This window comes from Carassius auratus, chromosome 38 (assembly GCF_003368295.1).
Source record: "Carassius auratus strain Wakin chromosome 38, ASM336829v1, whole genome shotgun sequence".
In the NCBI taxonomy this organism is placed as follows: domain Eukaryota; kingdom Metazoa; phylum Chordata; class Actinopteri; order Cypriniformes; family Cyprinidae; genus Carassius; species Carassius auratus.
In genome coordinates, this window is record NC_039280.1 from 10,455,120 (window position 1) to 10,478,110 (window position 22,991).

Consider the following 22,991-nt stretch of genomic DNA (forward strand, 5'->3'; position numbering starts at 1 on the left):
AGAATGAACAGTCTGTTGCAGTACATTCTTGTGTAGAATAACAGGTGCAGTTGTGAAGAAACAAGCCACATTGTTTTCAAAGCAAAGTGATGTAGTGATGCATATCATAAAAATTAAGATGAAAAGAGCTAGAAAAGAGCTTAGTGACCAGTGACTACAAAAAAAAAAAAAAAAAAAAAAAAAAAAAAATTGATTGATTGAATGAATGAAGTAGAAGGTCAAATGTATATGACAATTGACTACAACATATTGTGGGATTGAAATTGAAACATTATTCAGGACAAATTTTCTTGGAAGAAACTTTACATCAGTTCACCTTGATGTTTATTCGGAAATTAAGATAAATAAATTATTTTATATGTAGTGCCAAATTATTCCTATGAGTTACTTAATACAATGCGATACAGTAAAACAATTATTAAAAGTATTTATATAAGTTAAACTAGTGAAATGGACATTAGAATAAAGCAGGTTTTTTTTTATTGTTTTTGCACTAAGCAACAAAAACTCGTCCTTTTGATTTGTTACCCAAACCAGTCTGAACGATTTGTTCAATAGAATCATAAGTGAGTGGACAGGAGCATTTGGATTGAACCGAACATTTGACTTATATGACGAAAAGTTACTTTAATAACCGAAAAACAAAAATATTACAAATAAACCGTGATGTAGGCTACCTAATTTGTTTACGACATTATTGTACGACAGTGCGCGCACAAAGTTAACCAAAAATATATAGTAATAATGATAATAATAATATTAATAATAATAATAATAATAATAACATACAACACAACAATATGTGCTTAAATACAGCTTTTTGGAACGCCAGGAATCCCATGAAAAAGTAATACTTCTCATGTTAGCCTACAAGAATAGTTGAACTGGTTGTTTGAACCGCTTCTTTGAAATGAACTGTTCAAAAGAGCCGATTTTGTGGAATTGATTTAGACTTTTATTCACCAACAGAGAACAGAACGAAACACAAAACAAGCCCCCGGAAACCGTGATGTCTATGCCGGAAACAGCTTTCGTGCAACACGATTGGTGAGTTTTCAGAGTGACGTCATATTCCCGCGCTTTGTTTGGAACTTCAGCTCTTTGGCGGGATTTAGACTCCGGGAAGAGACAGGCAACGATTGTTTTGAGACGTGAGTTTTACTATTAGATCACAGTATCACGTAATAAATATATAGTTAAGTCACCTAATATTATTGTAATATCTGTATTTAATGATAAATACGTACGAGGATTGGTGTCGGAAAGCAAATGATGCCACTAAACTATGAACTGTTTTAGCTGGTTTATTTACGTTTAGATATTATAGTTACTGTTTATGAACTCTCATGAGAACGGTTCTATGGTGTCTGTGTGTGTATTTATCGATCGTTTGGATTCATTATAATCGCTGCTGGTTTGTCGATGGTTATATATGGATCACAGTATAATGGAAGACTTCACATTATCCAGTTTAGTAAACTTTTTGTTCAAACTCTGTCTAGATTTGCAATGCAGTTTCCAGGCAGAAGAAAGAAGCTGGTAGGCAGCTCTCAGAATGATCTTTACGAGCACTGTCTTCAGTTTTATGGACAGCCTCCTCTGGAGAACATCTCTCTCACTGAGTTTGAAACCTTCGCAGTGGAGAGATTGAAATGTGAGTCATTCTGTATGGTTCATGTTCCAAGAGCCTTCAAGTGAGAATTATTTCAATATGCTAATGATATATTTGTATATATAATTACTATGTGCTCTTTCAAGTGCTCAAGACTGTTGAAAACCTTGGGGTGAGCTGTGTGAAAAATTCAGAAACATACATCAAGAAGCTGGACGCTGAAATTTCAAGTCTGAACTTCCCACTTAAGGCAGAACTGGTGAGGACAGCACATTCTTCATAATACACTTTATTTTTTATGCTGCACAGTCACTGCATACATTTTGTTAAAAGAAACCTCTTCAAAAAGAATTTGTCTATAATGAAGAGGGCAGTGGGTATTTTCATTTGACTATATTATGCTCATAATTCATTAAAAAGTTACTAATGTTATGTCTTACATCTGCTTTTTGAACTCTTTAAATTAGTAAACTCCATTTATTTTATATCTCTTTCATTTTCTTCCAATCTGCTCTAATAACCCAGGGTGAGCAAAAGGTTCAGGGAGGAATATCTGAATATGAGAAACGAAGAAAAGACCACATCTCCCATTTTATTCTGCGCTTGGCTTATTGTCAGACGTAAGTTTTCTTTATGTGCAATTCAGTATGTACTTAAACCGATTCATGAATTTTGTTTTGGCCAGCCAGATCTTTTTTTGTGAATGATTCTAATCTATTTTTTTTAAGCATACTGAAACTTAAGCTATGAATGTGCATTTATGTAACATTTCAAATCTAATTTGAAGCTGAACAGTTTACAGGCATACATGCAGGGGTTTGCACCAAAGTCATATTCCCTCATTTATTGGTAAATGTTTGAAATGTAAGGTATAAATTAATCCATATGCTTTTATTTCATTTTAGGGAGGACCTTAGGCGGTGGTTTATCCAACAGGAAATGGATCTTTTCCGCTACCGATTTAATCACCTTCATTCAAAGCACAAGACTGACTTTTTGCATAAGAATAATTTGAAGTACGAGACGGTGAGACTCATAAATTTTATTGTTGCAACATCCCCTGATTACCTTTCTTTTGCTGATATCAGAAAAATCTGTGTATTTAATTATTTTAGATGACAAAAACTGTTTTTATTTGTTTTCTGCCCTAATCCGATTCAAAACTTGCATCCTGCATCCCAATATATAGCTGACTCATCACTTTGTGTAACGTTTTGTAACTGAAACATGGAAATTGTTAATTGCATGCCCCTGCTAAAACCTTCATTTTACTTTTTATGTCTTTTATTTGAAAGATCCTATTGTAATCATTGATGTTTTAGCTCTGTGAGACGGTGTGTTTTCACTTACAGTCCTGTAGGGGGCAGTTGTTCAACACTTAAAACACGGTTCATCTTTTAGTTCTTGTCTTTCAGTTCCACTCTCTTAACATTCCTAATATGTTTTCAGAGCTATGCCTGAATGCTTGCGTTTTCTAGCCGTAATTAAATGCTAATTCCATTATGTCACTGAATAAATGCTAAATAATATATTTTGTCTTAACCTTTTCACATGATAATTTAAGCTGCTGCTTTTCTTTCAAGTTGCTCTCTAAATTGTGGTGATAAATGCTTTTTGTCTTTGTCAAATGTTGTCCCTGCTTCATCTCTTGTAGTTCGAACTACAAAAATGTCAACTGTGCATTTTTTTCCCTTTCATTTTACAGGTAAGTGCAGAGGAGAAGAAAAACCTCCAAGACAAGCTCATTGCCTCCAGTTATGGATTAAGTGGAACCAAAGTAGAAGAACATGATGTCTACAAAGTAAGTTGATTCTAACATTGTAAAATGATAGAAGCCTGAAAAGTTAGTAACTTTGTAAAATATGGCGTACTAGAAAGATTAATTTCAAATCCTTAAATTAATTTAAACCAAGTTAAAGTTTATAATGCATGTTCTATGATTGTAAGTGTTTGTCTAAACTAGTATTAGTAATTTTCTGTCTGTAAATCTTTTAAAATAAGCGTAAGATGTAGCCCTTTAACATAATGTTTGTGCAGTAGATTTAGAAATGATTAAAGTATATAACTTCTAATTTTTCTGTGTAAAGGTGCCATTCCAGGATGCCCTGGATTTAGTGCGCACAAGGAAAGTCTACTTGCTGGCTGGAAATGCTTACATTCCCCACCATGAAATTGTCACGATTGTCCTTAATGACTTCCGAACAAGACTGTCCAAAGCACTTGCGGTACGTAACAAAATTAGAGCCCCTTCACAAAACAATCAGTGAAAAAAAAAAAAAAAGTTTTTCTTCACTAAAACTCAAAGGTTTCCTATTTCTTAAGGGTTCATGGGGGTATATTGTAAGCTACAGAAACAGCTTGTAGTTCTCAGTTAGAGTTGATGGGGGAACTGCGTTAAGGTGGTCTCGGATGACTAGAAAGGTAACGCGACCAAGAGGTTATAGCAGTCATGAGATTGCTTTTTTTTTTAAGGTGTGAAAGAGTGGGCGTAAGAGATGATAGTTTGGAGAGTCTTAACGTAAAGTGCTTGATGGCACACACTGAGAAGTCATGGGTCATTTTCACTCTCAGACGGAGATTAAAAGGCGGCTAGGAGATGGAGGAGGTCACAGGGAGGGTTTTTGGTCAGGAAATCAAAAGCAGCTTTTCTGTTAGCTCCTGCCAAGATTGCTGTAACCCACCACGGAGGCGTCTTGATTCCCCCACCGCCCTGACTCTGCCAAATGGCAGCAAAATGTGCTTCCCTGCGATAGGCTATTATCCTTTGAAAAACGACGCTTGTGTTTGTGTTCCTACCATTGAGTTTCTCCCCTTGCATCATATTTATAATGCATGTTAATGTAATGTGTGTCAGGAGATTCCCAGCAGACGGCACACTGAAGGCATTTCATGCTTGACGTGAAGCATGAGCTTTGCTTCCTTCTCCTTGTCTTTTGTTCAGTAGCAAAAGCACAAATATCAAAATAAATAAAAAATATACAGGATCAAACAAGCTTTTATCTTATGGCTAGGCACTGTACTGGAAATGCTTGAAGAAATGTATTACAATATATACAGCCTCATGGGGCCAGGTCATATTTTATTTTCTAAAGAAATACTTTTATTTAGCAAGAACGCATTAAGCTAATCAAAAGGGACAGTAAACCACTTATAATGTAATAAAATATAAAAATTAAAAGCTGTATATTTAAACTTTACATTTTCATCAAAGAATTCTTAAAAAACATGGTTTTCACAGCACTGATAACACTTTGAAGAAATGCTTCATGAGCAGCAAATCAGTAAATTAGAATAATTTCTGAAGGATCGTGTGACGCTGAAGACTGGAGTAATGATGCTGAAAAAGCAGCTTTGCCATCAGGTGTTTTTTTTTTTTTTTTTTTATCAAATAAATTCACAAATGGTGAGCACCAGTTTTCCATCAAGGTTTTGTTAAGCATGAGTTCACCGGTTATTTCATTGAGGTTATGTATAAAATAACACTCTAAATATGAAGTGCAGTTTAAATATTTCATTCATCAGCAGAACGGTGTGGTGGCTGTTAAAGTAATAGCCGCCTGTTTGTCATCTTCACTCCATTAATATCCGAGATTCAAATGAGAGTTCCTGTGATGGTAAACAATGCAGCAGCGGGTTTAATTGCTGCTATAACTGGAGAAATTAAAATCTGCATAGGATATAGGGAACAATAATAAATCGGGCAGCTTTGTGAACTCGGATTACTTAACAACATTAGTCTGCCCAGCTTGGGTTTAATTGGGCATTTTAATTGAAACTGGGGAGCGGTTGTGTTCGCTTGATCGCTGGTAAGTGGAGAAGAGACAGGCTTTGTGCATTCAGTGCTGGCATGTAGTATGCATAATTTTCCTTGTGCTTCTGGGATTGAACGTCCTTTGTGCTAGTTGAAGAAGGTTTGCAGGAAATGTGGTTTGTGCCATGCTGTTTCTGAGTTTTGTGTCACACCTGAATGTTGGGTATTATCATATGTCATAGATGGATGATGCAAAATTAAGAAAGGCTTGTCTCAGCATGTTAAATTATCTTTCAGCTTGGCAGATTTTTTTTCCCGTCATCTTCATGCCATCTCGTCAAGGCTGGCCATCATAGTCAGTCTGCCAGGCAGTTGGACAGCTGGTGGGATGGATTTTATTTGGTGGAATGTCTTTAGAAAAGTCATTTAAATTATTATTCGGTAAGCTCTTGTCCGACCGAAGCGGAGAAAAGACACTGCTAGTCAACAATCTCCCTCCTGTCAGTATATTGAAGCTGTATAAGCCCGAGCATTAATCCATCGCGGCTAATGAAAACATATGCTGCCTGCACATTTTCTTTTTGATGGCGTTCAGGATGGCCACGCTGGAAGAAAATGAAATGTGTCAATCTTCATATTCTCCTCGACTCCATAAATCAGGCCTGGAATGGGTCTTTTATGATACTCTGAATAATTTCCAGTGAGATTGTCTGAATTCAATTGCCTGGTTCAAAATTCTTTACCATGCATCACCTAGTTTAACTCTCAATGATGATTTAGTAAAGCTGCAATTGACCAGTAATTGTTACATTTGAATATCTCCAAAAGTGAAAGAATGCATTCATTTTCTATGCGTTTTTTTTTTTTTTAATTAAAAATGTGTTTATTTTACGTACGATAGTTCACCCAAAAAAATGAAAATTGGGCTGTGTTTTACTCACCTCCCAGGCATCCTAGGTGTATATGAATTTCTTCTTTCAGTTATATTAAAGTCTTTCAAGCTGTTTAATGGCACTCAACGGGTTTTGCATTCCTTCAGTCCAAAGTATGTGAAATAAAAAGTGCCTTTCCATTAATAATAATAAAAAAAAAGTGTCTCGCACTGCTCTGGGGGGTGAACAAAGGCCTCCTGTAGAGAATCGATGCATTTTTTGTACGAAAATATCCATATTCAAAACGTAATAATCACTTTAATCTAGCTTGCGCTCACTGTTGTAAACTAAGCAGTTCCTGGTGAGTCTTATGAAAACCAACGTTTGTTTACAGGATCAAAAGAAGTTTCCTTACTTTAGCAAAGAAAACCAGTCTCCTCTTGGCTTATATCAAATCCTCTGACATTTCTTCTTTACAACTACTCCTTTTGTACTTCTAATTAGTGATCTTTGTTTTTATCTCTTCTGCATTTCTACTTGTCACTTCTGAAAAGCCCATGCGCAAACCTTTCCACATACGTAAATTCAATTTGATTTTCATTCTCAAGATTGCAATTCGATTCGATTCAGTACTGATTATTTTGGATATCAGTTTCAGTCCATGCAAAATTAAAAAAAAAAAGTAATAATTCTCAACTAATGCTGTAAAATAAACAGGTGCTGGTCATATAATTAGAATATCATCAAAGTTGATTTATTTCACCAATTCCATTCAAAAAGTTAAACTTGTATATTGTATTCCTTCATTACACACAGACTGATATTTCAAATGGAAAATCCCAAATTGAGTATCTCAGAACATTAGAATATTGTGAAAAGGTTCAATATTGAAGACACCTGGTGCCACACTCTAATCAGCTAATTAACTCAAAATGCCTGCAAAGCCTTTAAATGGTCTCTCAGTCTAGTTCTGTAAGCTACACAATCAGTGGGAAGACTGCTGACTTGACAGATGTCCAAAAGACAACCATTGACACCTTGCACAAGGAGGGCAAGACACAAAAGGTCATTGCAAAAGAGGCTGGCTGTTTATAGAGCGGTGTCCAAGCACATTAATAGAGAGGAGAAAGGGAAGGAAAAGATGTGGTAGAAAAAAAGTGTACAAGCAATAGAAATAACCGCACCCTGGAGAGGATTGTGAAACAAAACCCATTCAAAAAATGTGGGGGAGATTCACAAAGAGTGGACTGCAGCTGGAGTCAGTGCTTCAAGAACAACTATGCACAGACGTATCCAAGACATGGGTTTCAGCTGTCGCATTCCTTGTGTCAAGCCACTCTTGAACAACAGACAGCGTCTGAAGCATCTCGCTTCAAAAAGGAGGGGTCCAAAGTTATGTTACTTTCACTGATGAAAGTAAATTTTGCATTTCCTATTACCTGTATTATTAGAATATGTATAACCCAATATTTTAACTAATTACAAAAGCTTAATAATCCAGAAATTTCTACTGATTAATCAGCGAAATAATCGTTGGTTATTTAATTAATCAACCCCGTAATCACAGCCCTACTGTATGACAAACCTGCTGAAACTTGGTTTCTTTGGAAAGTTCCAAAGGTTCTCCTAGCAGGCAAGCTGGAACTTGCCAATTATGATTTAAAAGCCTTGCGTCGTGTTCGGTTTTTAAAAGTGTGGTCACCAGCCAGCAGAATGAGGTGAAATACAAAGGTAGTCATGTAGAGTTAATTGTGTCCATGACGAACAAACAGAACGTCTGACACAGGGAGCCATTCTTAATCAAAGCTGAGCTGCGGCTTATGGTCCGACATTTAAAACGCTATTTCCATCAAAGTCAATGTAATTCCCTCTCGTTATTCAAAAGTCATCATAGATGAAGGCTCTGCAAATATTCAGCACAGAAAATAAGACCTCTAATATAATGAGACTGTCCATTGACGGAAGATTATTATTAGCCTGAGCCTTATAAAGCATGTTAGAGGCTGCACCATCTGACTAATTCTTTTTCTGTCATCTTGGTAATTAGGTTTGGTTTAAAGCTTCAGTGTTCTTGACTTTCACACTGTTCCTATGATTAATTTTTTATGTTCTTTTTAAGGGCTCAATTATACTTTTTTTTGTTGCTTGTCAGGCAAGTAGTTCTGTATTACAGTAGTTCACATTATGCAAGTATTCTGCCAGTGCTGCACAAGCTCATGTCACCAGGGTTTAAAGTCCAAAGTGTGTGTTACTCATCAGTTTCTCAGTAACTTTATGATTTTTTTTTACAGGGCATGTGACTATGTGATGCGTGCGACAAAAATGTTCTCAAATTCGTATTGAGAATCATTTATGAATCTGCTGTTTTCTACAGAAAGAAGCACTGAGGTCTTTTTGCGGGTTCTTCCAAAATAAAAAGTTTCATCAACATTCATATATGTTAGTACTGTAATTTTACTGTTGTTCTTTAAAGTAAAGTAAAAGACAATAGTGACAATAATAATTACAAGAGCTCTATTTATAATAATGAATATTTTTTATAATAGGCCACATCCAAATGAAGTGGCAATGGCCACCGGAGGTAGTGCACGTGACGTCATGCACTCTATAGCAAACATTAGGGGTGTAACGGTATGCAAAAATCACAGTTCGGTACGTACCTTTTAAATTCACGGTTCGGTTCATTTTCGGTACAGTAAGGGAAAGAAATGCAAACATTAAACTGCAGGTTGTTTATTACTATAAACATTTTTTAACAGTTTGTTTACACTTTTAAAAAAAATACTTTTTAATAAAATATATATAAAATAAAAAAGAATAAGAAATAAAATACTGCTGCAAAGTTCTCCACTAAATAAAATCAATATCATATAATAAAATATAATGAAAAATATAAATATGATTACAGTGCAGCATTACCAATCCCAGCTTGTAGGCCTGCTCATATTTAAAAAAAAAAAAAAAAAAAACACTTTTCCAAAGTGTAAAGTGCAGCATCAACAGTTTCAGTTTTTAGACCTGCTTAAATTTCGTAATTGCGTTGGACCGATCGGAAATTAAGAGCAAAGGTCTGTTTAAATGCCGACGGGAGCTGCGTTTGAATTACGATCATTTTTTTCCTAGTTGTAGTGATGTTCAAACTCGCGTGATGCCTTTTGAAAACCTTAGGCCGATGACACACTGGCATATTGCACATGTCAAACATAGTCTGTTTTGCCGTCAATACTGTTGACTGTGTCCTTTATCAGTAGGCGTTATATATTTATGCTCAACATGAAGTATAGATATTGTTGTCGTGAAGACAAGATCCTGGTCTGTCGGCACCTCTGCGGTCTCCCTCTATGTCACTTACAGTAGCAGCAGCATGCCAGCGCCCCGTTAGACATGATTCTGGTGTGTAAAGACACAGAAAATGCGAAGCAGCCGTCACGCAACTGACACGCAGCAGAAACGCAACGCTCGGGGCGGGATTTGCGTTGAACGCAGAGAGTTCCACCAATTAATATGTTCGTTTGGAAACACAAAAATGTTCCGCACACAAAATATTGCATTCGGTCATTCGGTATACACGTGCACTGTACCGAAAGCCCTGTACCTGCAAATTGTTTTATTTAGGCTTTAAGTCTATGGTAATTTACAAATTACCTCAAATGCCATAAACACCATTTCCTTTAGAATGGCAATGAATCGTTCGATGTAACCGGATCTTCTTGAACCAGTTCACCAAATCGAACTGAATAGTTTTAAACGGTTCGCGTCTCCAATACGCATTAATCCACAAATTACTTAAGCTGTTCACTTTTTTTAATGTGTCTGACACTCCCTCTGAGTTCAAACAAATCAATATCCCGGAGTAATTAATTTACTCAAACAGTACACTGACTGAACTTCTGTGAAGAGAGAACTGAAGAAGAACACCGAGCTGAGCCAGATAACGAACAAAAGATCGACTCGTTTTGAGAGTGTGAAGTACTTGCACAGTGAGAAGATTTGTGAGTGTGCTTATCCGAAGCGTGCAAACCCGTGCCTCAGAAGGCACGCGAATATAAGCTCTCTGTGAAGTATTGTTTAAATATACAAATTCACACAAAAATTGTCAAAATGCCCATCTTGGTAAGTATCCTACAGCAGACATAGCCAGCTGAACGTAGGCCTACTGGATCAGTGCATTCTCTTAAAGTGACAGAAACAACAAAGAAATCACTCACTGCTCTTGATTAAAATGCTTTTTTAACTTTAATAAAGAACAATCTTAAATTTATACAGGCAAATATGCGATTCTGTTTTACATTTGATTACTTTATTAAATTTCTGTACCTAAAAACTAATGCTAGATCTCCTTTAAAAAAAAAAACCCACTGAAAATCACTGTTTTTTTTAAAAATCTATTGTATTTATTTGTGCTATTGCTCGTAGTTGGATTTTTCTCATTAAACAGAGCTACTCCTAATTATGAATCTAAAAATATCATAAGTGGCCCCTCTGTGCTGTCTGATCTTACCTTTACCTTGATTTGCAGGATTTTTACTTCCAAAACTAAACTTGACTGAAAGAAAAGGCTGTCTTTTACTGAACCGTAGAAGTTAAGTTTCACATCTTAAAATAGATACTGGCAATTTGGAGCATGCATAAATCTTTCATTGTTAGAAGTGTTTGTGAGAGAGGAAACTTTGACACAAGAGTTTAATATTTGAAAGTTAGATTTTGTGTTCATTGGAGAGTTATTACTTTAATTAATTTGGGGCAAAATAATATGTTTAATTAACTCGGTTTAAATATTTTGGAAAGGAATCAAATAAGTTCTGAAACATCTTTTTCCCTTAAGATTTTCCTTTTTTAAGTCTTTGTGAAACAAAGAGAAGCTATACACAGATACTGCAGACTGCTGGATGAATGCACTTCTGCCATCTACGGATGGTGGAATAGGATTAAATTTATTTAAAAAATTCATTCAGTCTCTAAAACTCTCATGTAAGTTGCGTTACTGTTTCATATACACTACCATTCAAAAGTTTGGGGACAGTAAGTTTAAAAAAAAGAAGTTTGCAGCAAGTTTGTTGTCCTGTTTTGTGTTTTTGAGCAACAACAGCAGTGCATTTGTCACATAAATCAGCCATAGATGTGACGTCTTTTTATCATCCATCATCATTTGTGTTTACATTAGATCCAATTAAACCAGATGATTTCACATACACCTTTTCAACCATGTTTTTCTCTTTCGACTGTCAAGTTGGCAGAAATGACTATCAATTTCTTTTGGCTGAAATCACAGTGCATCTCTAATGAATGTATTTACTGTAACACAGTAATGTTATGCCTCCAATACCTTTGCTGTATTCATGTGATAAGATTGTCAATGGCCACCAAAGATACTTACTTTTAATCAGTTTTTCAACACTGACAGATTCCAGGTTCTTCGGTTTAATTTTGTGAAGTGTTTCTTTTTAGCACCAGGTTGTGAAATATCACCTTGTCGCTAGGCATCACACACTTTTCCAAAGTAAAGCTTGACCTAATTGAGTGTCACCTAGGCAGAGTAGAAAAACACAAGCACTTCCTCTCTGCCTGCCAACAATTCAATTGAAGCTGTCAATCCAGAGCCCAATTTTATCCATTTGGCTGTAGCTGGTGTGTCTGGCTAGGGCTGTGGAAGTGCCGATGGATGGATGGACACATGCTGAAGAACATGGCAGTGGCAAACTCTCAATCATGCTGGGTCCTTCCGTAACTAAAAGGCTATCTCCTACAGTTGAAGGTTTATTTTCCCTGTCCTCTCGGGTGATTAATGAGCAAGCATGGCTGTTGTGTGTCCAGACGAAGGGATGATGCATTCCTTGCTTCATTATCTGATCAATGCGGAGGGACTCTGATAACAACTTGAGTCAACAAAGCTTAAGGATTGGCTCAGATATATATATATATTTTTTTTGGAAAGCAGTTTGTATCAGTGAGTTAAATAGCCTAATATGTAACTGTATCTTAATTAAGTATTTAAATAAAATTCCCTCATGGAAATTAATCATTTGGCTCATAAATGAACTTAAATTAACTATATGCAGCCATGTGATAATGCCGTCTGCTGGTGCATTAAACAGTAAATTATGACAGGATTGTTAATGGATGGATAAATGCACTTTAATGATTTTAAATCAAACCTTCAGTGCAAATCAGCGTCTATTGTACTGCGCACAAATATTTAACTATGCATACACAAGACATTGCTGGACTACATAGAGTGCAAATGCATAGTGAATGTAACCTGTTATTTTAAATTCTGTGGTCAAAGCTTTGTCAGGTCTTCAGATACAATAGCCGACTCCCCTCAGGCTCTTAGTTATTGATTTATCATTCTTTTATAAGAATGCTACAGTAAATGATGTTGTTATGGTATAGAAAAATAATATCATAAACTACAAATGCACACAAATATTACAGCTCAACTGTTTTCAGCATTAATAATATATTTATTACTCACCAAATCAGCATATTAGATTGATTTCTTAAGGATCATGTGTCACTGAAGCCTGGAGTAAATGCTATGGAAAATCATCTCTGCCATCAAAAGAATACATTGCATTTTAAAATAGACATCTTTTAGAGGTCTTAAATAGCTAGTGCCATTTCTTGAAAGTTTGAGCATTTGAAAAGTCTGCAGTTTTATTGGTAGTCGAAGCAGTGCGTCCTCTTACGAAATGTATTCACACTGCAGGTAAAAAGGTTACAAAATGTTCTCTGCCCAACTAGTGTACCGGCCAAATAACGACACTGATGGGAAACTAGAAAGGTTTTGCATTGTATAATGGCATCTAACTGGAGAGGTAGCACTTATGTCAATGAGGCCTTTGAAGCACTGGCTTATAACACCAAACATCTTGAGGCAGTGTGAAGAGAATTTACAATTAAAAACACTTCGGCTTCTATATTTTTAATTGTCTTTAAGTATCGCTCTAGACAATCTACCCACAAGTTTGCAGTCCAGTGGTCTTGTGCTGTTGATTTATGAATGTGTAATGCCAGGCTGGTGATCTCTCCCGCTTTGTGCTGTGCCAAATGTCCTGATGAATGCTGGAGGAGAGAGATGACCTCCTCGTGGGATCCAGATAACAAGATTGATTTGGGTTCCTTGTCGGCAAGTCTTGCCTGGGATGTAATGATGTGAGCGCTCCATGCATTTATCAAAGCTCCACTTGTAGTCTTGTCTTCAGTGTCTCCCCTCTTGCTTAAATGCAGAACAGGGAGCGCTTTAAGTAGTTTCCTGTCTTTAGGGAAGCTGGGAGCCTTCAGGCATGTTTTGTACTAACACTTCCTTAGTACAACAGCAATAATCGGTTAAAAAATATTTCTGGTATTGGTCACAGGTGTCAGTTTCTTGCCAGAGATGTTATGAGAAACCGACGTTGACAATTAACAGGATTTTTATTTGTGTGGTTTATTTTACTAATTGTTTTGCCTGTACGGTAGCTGCAAATTAAGTGCGAAAGAGTAATTGAGAAAGCATGATGCATGGAAATTAGCAAAACAGTTTAGTATAGCGAAGTTAAAGTCTTGTAATGTTCCATTGGAAATATCAAACGGGTGAATGTTCAGGAAGATTTTACAGTTATCTACCTATATATGTCCAGTATATGCATTTTGAAAGGAGCTCTTCATTAGATGATAATGTGTGAATTATTAATTGTATTATATTACTAGACTAACATTTAAGTTTATTGCCTACATTTTATACTGATAGTTCTCTATTCAAGCCTTGAGAGGATGTTAATGTGACATTATGGATCGTTAAGGAATTGTAAAGTGGCTGCAAAGGTAGAGCGTTGTGGAGGTGAAATGTTTCCTAGAAGAACGCTTCACACACTCGGTGCGCCTCTCAACACCGCCCACTTGTGAAACGTGGTTGTCGCTTGAATTTTTCAATTTTCCTCTCACAAAATGCCAGGGTTTCTGAAAGGCACTTGAATATAAATATTTTAGGGTTGTAATTATTTGAGGGGGAAGCATTGATGTTTAAATATTTAAGGCTTCGTCTTTCAGTTTGCTGTGACAGTGTTTAGTGGGGCTCTCAAACTATCTTATTGCACAAAGTCTCAGACGTCTGTTTCAGCATCAGATTATAGCTCGAGTATGGATGGGTAATTGTATTTTCAGCTGTTTTATTAGCATCTTTATTTCTGCTTTGATGCTGGATCTACATGCTTGACATTCTTCACACTTCAGTGGAACACTTAAGGATGAATTTGCCGTTTGTTGATGATAGGCTAGTCATATAATTTAGTTTTATTTATTTATTTTTCACTCATAGTGATGGATGCAGCCTTAGAGATAGCAGTAAGAATTGTATATTATTTGTATTATTTCTCTGCTGTTTCAGAATAGGCCATAGGAATTTTATTATAGTTGAAATTACTGTTTACCAAAGCAGAAAATGTCCAATAAGCTGTGCTTGTTGATATTGCACCATTGTACGAATATTTTTAGGTGACTGATTTAATTTCCAAAGCAACCACTGTGATAAATATTATAATATTATAAATTGGGACCATTTTATAATTATTTTTAATGTATTTTGTATCTTAATAACATATACAAGTCAATTATTAATTCAGTGATCACTGGCATCAAATTGCGCGCTCAAGTCTGTGTATTTTGCAGTAAAGGGCATATAGCAAGTCTAAAGGATTTTGAGTACCGTATTTTCCGGACTATAATTCACACTTTTTTTCATAGTTTGGCTGGTCCTGCGACTTATAGTCAGGTACGACTTATCAAAATTAATATGACATGAACAAAGTGAAATGAACTAAGAGAAATGAACCAAGAGAAAACATTACCGTCTCCAGCCGCCAGAGGGCGCTTTATGCTGCTCAGTGCCTCTGTAGCCCACACTGAGCAGCATAGAGCGCCCTCTCTTGGCTGTAGACGTTAATGTTTTCTCTTGGTTCTTGGTTCTAAATAAATGCGACTTATAGTCCAGTGCGACTTCTATGTTTTTTTCCTCATCAAGACCTATTTTTGGACTGATGCGATTTCCGCGAATATCTGAAAAATACGATATTTATTTATTTAACTTTTATGTGCCACATTTCATTATTTAGTGGGGTGTTACACTTATTGTTTCGTTCTTGTTTTGTCCTGTTACTTTTTGTCAATTCATAGATCCTCTATAAAACCCCATTAAAATCAGCTGAAACATCTTGGGGAAACCTGATTCAATGTGTACACACTATGTATGATTGAAATGACAATAAAGCCTCTCTGACTCTAAATAACAAACAACTGGAAACAACAGGGGCTTGGAATATTGTTATAGACAATGGGGGAATCACTGCCCTAGACTTCAGCCTGTTTTCTGGTTCTCATAGTTTTTTTCATAAGTGAACATGTCAGATAGGCATCACGGGAAATGTAAAATTGACCTCCAGTGAGACGTAACCTTTGAGTTCGCTCTGTCTGTTCATCCCTCAAGTATCTCAGGTCGCGCATGGAGCGAAGGCCGCTGAACTGCACAGTGTAAGAAGGCTGGATTTGGATCACTGTTTGCTTTTCATATCAGACTGAATACATTTAAGGACAGAAGAGGATGATGTTAGATAAACACATTAACTAGCTTCAGTGCAAACTTTACGGTACATGCCAGTGTGAACAAAACACAGAACCCAGCACATCTTTTGGGTGGCAAGTCTAGTAGAGTGAGATAAACATGAATTTAAAATGGGGAAAATAAAGTGTCCAAGGGGTCAATATGTGATAACCGATTGAGTCAGTCGTAGTTTGTAACTTGTCGTTCAGTTTGTTTGGTTTATTTGGTCCTGACCAAAAAGGGAAACAATACATTTGGTTTTGATTCACTTAGCGTTCACACTGGTATTTTTGACAGTGAGCCTAAAAATACTGAACCTAAAGGCATAGTGACAGTTCAAAACCTGATTGGTCAGATTTGATGATGTTTTCGTGAAGGAACTTACTGAACGCCCCAAACAAAAGGTGTGTTCGACTTGATATAAGTAATATTTTACAGTATATGACAGTTATCGGATTGCTGTTTGCTTCACACTACACGACTTCGTTGTCACCAATATCAGTTCCAGTAAAAACACATTTCGCACCGCAGGGCTTAAATGTAGCGTCAGAATGGATTTTAGAGATCTTGCCTTTAAAAAGTTTGAAAACTCCTGAATTAATTTTGTCTTCCCAAGGCTGGCTGAAAGTCCTGGGTGATGGCAGCTGTGCATCGTGGCAGCAGTTATACACAATTTCATAGGTTTCATCATGTCTTCATAAAAGACGAATGACCTCTGTTCTAGTGTCCAGATGGCAGTTCTGGTCTCCTCACAAAACGTGAAAGTTGAAAACCTTGAAGTGTCGCCCAAGTATCTTTTGTGTTGAAATACTTTGGATCCTTTTTGGAAAGTCAGTCAGTGATCTATGCGGACCGCAGGATAGTAAATGATCCTGCACCATGCATCAATTCACAGCAGTCCGCCGGTTGCCAAGTTTTAACGCCAACTCTGCAACTCTGCCTCTGTCTCTGAGCTCCGGTGAATTTGCATCGAATGACATTTTGCTGTAACGCTAACAAGAGAAGCCTGTGTTTTCAATCAGTCAGCTTGTGAAAGGCTCTTGAAGTCAGCACAGGTATTCTGTGGGAAGTGCCCGAGATTATTGTGCTTACACAGCAAGTGTGATGCTGGTCACCAAGGTTAGCGCTGAATTATTTCTGTGTCTGTCTCAAGAGCCCTGCAATGCTTATTAAGATATAAAGGTTGTCATTTTGGAGCTTGCCTTTGGGGTTAAAAGTTTTGCTTATTTTAGAGAACTCATTTAACGAATTCAATGTAAAGTAATACCTTAAATAAAGTCCAGAATAAGAGTCCAGGTTTCCAGTGTTTTTGTGGTTTTATTTCTTCAGGCTTTTTTTTGACGGGATGGAAAAGCAGAGGGCAACACTCCAGCTCACCTGTCATTCCTTAAAGCAAAATATTCCCATCCAAATGCTTTTAGCACTTGACAGGTATGAGTGAGCTCTCCAGACCACGCATTAAGCTGTATTTCATATCAGTGTGAAGTCTGTTGGTTCCAGGCCTTCTTACTTCTATTTCTAAACATTTCTAATATTTTGAGGGATGAAGCAAGCTTTTAGCTTGCTGTTGCAACTTTTGGTCCATCTAACGTAATCCTGGAAAAACATGTTTAGTTATAAATTTGTAATATATTTGCAAACATTTTTTTCTTTTTGCATTTTCTGAAGCTCTGCCATTGCTATGCAATTTTTTCCTTTGTATTTGGATGCAGAGATTTCACTTTTAAAACATGGTTTGTGCCAATTCTGTTTTCATTTTCAAAACATTTTGGAGTTAAATCTTACACTAAATATTCTACTACAATAATGCTCATTTACACTTTGTTACAGAGTAATATGAATTAATTACATACACTTACTATATGGTCAGAGCTAGGATGAGGGTTTGGCTTAGGTTTAGTTGCATGTTATTAGGCATAATTTACTGTTATTACAATAGTTTGTCACCTGTGACAAGTACACTGTAAAATAAAGTGTTACTGAAACTTAAACTGTTCACTTAAACAACACAAAAATGTAGAAATTTAGTTTTAGCAAAGGCAAATAAATGCTAAACTTGTTTTCTGGCAAATAAAAGCTAAGCTTGTTGTATATTAATGCTTTCATTTTTAACTAAATGTGTACAATGCAATAATGCATGATTTATTTTGTTGGTTTTTAAAAATTCTTCCTCTTATAAGCTGCACACTATCTGGCTCGTGTTAGACATGCATCCTGCATCTCTGTATCTTTGTTGGGCAGATTCCCCTCAGTGGTTCCAGTTAATCTTGTCGGTTTTGGTATTGCTGATTGCTTATCAAGACGCTGATGTCTCCACCAACAAAGGGGAGATGACTTTTGCAGCCTCGTTCCAGACTATGCTAATCCAGCACTCAATATGGCCTATCTGGGGATTTATGAAGGCAACAGTGGGATTTCTGATTTACGGCTTTACACAGATCCATCTTCAGGAGCACGCGGAAAGGTCTGCTCAATATGTTATCATCGGATCCAAACAGTTAAAGCTCGGAGCGTGGTTGTTCAGGATTTAAGCAGCTTGCAGGTTGCTCAGAGTCGCTGGCCGTTCACATAAACGTTACTGTTGTTGCGAGCTTATGGCTTTTGAGAGGTTTGTCTTCTCCAAGGTCTTCTGTGCCACATAAAGACATTTAGGACATGAAAATTAAGCCATTCTCTCATGTGCTGAACCATGTGATTCTTTCATAAGGTCCGCTCTGAGTTTCTGCTCTCAGTAATGTGTTTTTGTAAGCTGCTTATGAAATTGTATGAAATGGCAGTCATCCAAATGCTCTCCTTTAAACCCAAAGCAGAGTTTAATATGAGTACGAAATGTGTGTGTGTGTCTATTTTCTCATCAGTGATCTTTGTCAACCACCTGCTCTGCTCAGTATGTCAGTATGCGCTGTACACACTGATAATCTTGTTAGATTGGCCTCTTGTGCTCATAATGCAGTGTGGTGACTGTACCTTTCTTCTACTAAAGATCACCAGACTCCTTTCGCATTGAGATGGACTAAGCTGTTGGCGCTTTTGCTAACAAGCAAAATCTAGAGTGCCTGCCATTCCTCAGAGAGTCCAGCAAGCCTCCGTAGGACCTCAGTGATGCCAATTAGCCGCATCGTCTTCTCGCCATTTTGCATAGCCTCTAGCAGTGTGCACAAGGGCTATCTAGGAGTTAAAGTCCATGACAAGCATGCCTCTCAATTATTTCTTGTATGTTTCATCACAGTTGAATCACCATCTGGACCAGTCCGCTCATTAGCTTTTCCTGTCTGGATAATTTCACATGTTTCTGTTGCCAGCCCTTGAGTCGGTATGACATGTTCAGAGGGGAGATTTTTTCGAGAGAAAAAAAAAAAAGCTTTTTATTATTTCTATTGGTGAACAACAATTGATGTAGAGGGTTTAATACCACCTATTTTATTAAAATACAGTAAAAATAGTATATAATAGTTTTTTATTTAAAGGGATAGTTCACCCAAAAATGAAAACCCTCGTGTTGTTCCAAATGCGTAAGATCTTCGTTCATCTTTGGAATAGACAGCAACTACCACCATCAAGGTCCAGAAATGTGCATCATGGTACTCTTGTGAATGTGTGTCGAAGACTAAGAAAATAAGAATTTTTTTTGTGCACAAAAAGTATTCTTGTAGCTTCATAAAGTTATGGTTAAGCCACTGATGTCACATTTGCTATTTTAATGGGGTCCTAGTGCCTTTCTGGGTCTTCAATATTTCAGTTGTGTTGCGGTCCATACAGCGTCAAAAAAGCTCTCGGATTTCATGAAAATTCTTGATTTGTGTTCTGAAGATGAACGAAGGCCTTACAGGTTTGGAACGACATGATGGAGAGTAATTCATGACAGAATCTTTTTATTTTTGGGTGAACTATCACTTAATACAGATATTTCTGTAAATAAAAATAAATTCATTCATGTAATTGCAGTGGCATAGCTAAATCTGGCAAAGCTGTTGCTCACAAAATGTTTATTTTCTTGTCAGTGTTGAAAACCGTTGTGCTAACTTGTGCTGGTATTTTTTAATAGTAATTTAAAATAAAACTAAAATGATTGTCAGTGTTTAATGCATGGTTATTAGAGTTGAAGCGTTTATTACAGATACGGTGTATTTTTTTTTTCTTCTTACTCTTGACATTCCTACCTTGAACGAATGTGTCTTTTCAGGTTTGTTCAAACCTTGACATTGGGTAAATGTACTGCAGTATGTATAATATAGACGTGTCTACAGAATCATTGCTTTGCTCTTTTCTGCTTATCTCTGAAGTGACACCAGCTGAAGTAAATTCATTTTCATATCAAGCTTAAAGCTTCAGGTTGGCATGTTTGATCAGTTTCTTTTCTGTCTCAGCAGCCTGTCAGCCGGTGATGTTGTATCCAAACATAAATGGAAAGTTAGCAGATATGCTCTGTTTCTGTATGAAAGGACAAACTGTACAGTATTTGCTCAACTGGAGTGTAAAGATGTTCTTGCATTACTTGTTTCATCCTGATGGGGGAGTTGTCTTTCCAATTCTCCCTTATTTGTCTCAGCAGGCATATTTTTTTTGCGACATCTGTTCCCTAGTCATGTGTCTTAAGCAACCAACATGATAATCAGTTTAAAAGGAAGTCTCGCCATACTATCCACAAAGTGTTTAATTTGTACACACTGCATTTCTGATTTGTTAGAGTCAAGTGACAGAAAATGAACAAATTAGGTTCTAGTTTTAAGGGGACAGACATGAATTATATTCTTTGAGATGTCTCGATTTCCATAACTGTTAAGAATCCCTTTCAAAGAAGATAGAGATGCTGCAATTATCTCCTCATGGAGAAATTCCTGTGCATTTCTTTTTGTCAGTATAGCAACACTATAACTAATGACATTGCTTTAATCCAGACAGAAAGATGCTAAGCATATGTTTAGCTGTGAAGCAGTAAAATATTAGTGAATCTTAGTTTACTTTGGTACAAAGAATATTTCTAAACCACATGTTGCTTTATGAATAAACATGGCCTAATTGTGCATGTAATTTTTTGTGTGTTAAAAAAAAAAAAATTATATATATATATATATATATATATATATATATATATATATATATAATATTTTTATTAGGGCTAAGTTGCATATTTGTAGTGCCTGTTTTAGTGAAGTCAATGTAAACTCATTTGCCTCATAGACCTGTGGCCAGACGTTTCTGGTTCTTAGTTTATTCTTTTGTTCTCTATTACAAACTGTTTACTTGAATATTTGCTTTAAATGTCTTTTAATTGAGAACTACTTAAAAGCTATACTCCAGTGTTACTTTTTTATAATTATTTGCTGTGGAAATTCAGTTTTATGATTTCAATAGCAATTATTATCAGCTACTGATTTTTGGGATCCCTGAACAATCTCTTCAAGTTTAATTCAGTTGCTATAGAGCAGGGGTGCCCAAACTCGGTCCTGGAGGGCCGGTGTCCTGCAGTTTAGATCCAGCCCTAATTAGACACACCTGAACCAGCTAATCAAGCTCTTACTTGGCATACTAGAAACTTCCCGGCAGGTGTGTTGAGGCAAGTTAGAGCTAAACAGGGCCGAGTTTTGGCACCCCTGCTATAGAGAAAATCTTTATGATGGTGATCATTTGGCAATGTATTGCACAGTGCCATACGTTCAGGAACACTGTGAAGAGAAGATGTATAGTATGAACTTTAAGGTACACTATTGGTTGCTCTGCATATGTTATCAGCATGTAAAAGTTTAATGTACTTGCCTGTCTTTACCCATGGGATTGCATTGAGTTGCAGGAGTGAAGTGACGAATGTGACCTTGTGAAAATCACATCAGGCTCCAATCTAGCTTCCTATCAGTGTCTTATGTACCTGACAGGCTCAACTGAAAGTGATTGTCATGCTCAGGAATGGAAAAAAGTGACCTGGCTCAGGGCCACCACCACCATGCTCCTCATCTCTCTGTCGGCCCCCTCACAGCGCTGCACACTGACCCTCAGCAGGCCGGCCCTCTATGCCACTTTCCTGCTTCTTACTTCTATTTCCTGCCAATTATCTGGATCACCAACATGGCTGTTTTGGCGTAATGAGTGTGCCTCATTTTCTCTGCCGTTAGTGAGCCGTCGTGGCTGATGGGTGTTGCTGTAATGGCTTCTCATGGCCGTGGAGGACAGATAGGAGACATTACTGGGAGTGTCTCATTAAATGAGCATGAAATTGAAAGCTGCTTGCCATCTGACAAAGACTTTGTGCTGAGCTTTTATCTCCGACGACATGTAGTTGGGTTTCACTTGATAATACAAAAGGATAAAATGATTCCTCAAAGTCTTCTTTATGGAGTTTGTTCCATGTTTTCAGATTTTCAGAAGTGTTACAATTGCACAGAAAAAAAGACAAATACAAAGATAAACGATTATTTTCATGGATTTTTCCTATTATTCTCAATGCTTGAATTCTACAAAAACATCAGGTCACCTTTTCCGATATTAAGGTCTAGAAAGGATGATAGTGGAACATGGTCTGTCTTGGTTATGACTTATAGTCTGTTAATTTCGACTATTCATAAAAAAATATTTAAAAAAAAAGTGTGTTTACGGAGCAGTTTACAGGGCTACACCAAAAATTATTTACACATGATTTTTGGGCACATTTGTGAATTTTTTTTTTTTAATTAATAATCTTTATCTTTATTATAATTTGCTAGTGATTTTTATAGAGCTTTAATTCTTAAATTAGAGAATTATAAATACTCATTCACAAGGTATTCTTGCATTTTTCTCATCAATGATAGCCAATGAGAATTTTTATTAGTGATTTTTTTAATCTGCAGCCTTTTAAAATGTATCTCAGTTTGCAGTTTGGTCCCCCAATAGAGATAATCAGCCCCCAAATTTTGGCAGTGCTAGAGATAATTACCATAGATAGTAAGATATATGGATAGATAGATAGGAAAATTAAAAATTGGTCAAGCAACCTCCATTGGCCCACTTTAGATGGATTGACCCACATGACTCTTCTTGGTGACTAAGTCTTGGTGCTCTTATTTTTATTTGAGAAATGTTGATTTTGATTTTTTGCACTGCTGAACTTTTATCCTTTTTATTCCTTTAAATCCATGAATGTCGTCAATGATAATTGATACTTGAACATTGTTGAGGAGTTGGACGGTGGGTGATCTAGTTTTA

The 22,991-nt window shown here is 36.6% G+C and overlaps 1 protein-coding gene across 1 annotated transcript in view; it reads left to right on the forward strand.

Moving 5' to 3' along the window:
- Positions 1-1,047: 1,047 nt before the first annotated feature.
- The window catches only part of LOC113057022 (DNA primase large subunit-like), a 55,021-nt gene continuing 33,077 nt past the window's right edge, over positions 1,048-22,991 (forward strand). The window contains exons 1-7 of the mRNA XM_026224020.1: positions 1,048-1,151; positions 1,503-1,654; positions 1,759-1,871; positions 2,138-2,232; positions 2,518-2,638; positions 3,318-3,413; positions 3,700-3,837. Coding sequence (XP_026079805.1) covers positions 1,510-1,654; positions 1,759-1,871; positions 2,138-2,232; positions 2,518-2,638; positions 3,318-3,413; positions 3,700-3,837 — 708 coding nt within the window. The 5' untranslated portion in view covers positions 1,048-1,151; positions 1,503-1,509. The remainder of the gene's footprint in view (positions 1,152-1,502; positions 1,655-1,758; positions 1,872-2,137; positions 2,233-2,517; positions 2,639-3,317; positions 3,414-3,699; positions 3,838-22,991) is intronic.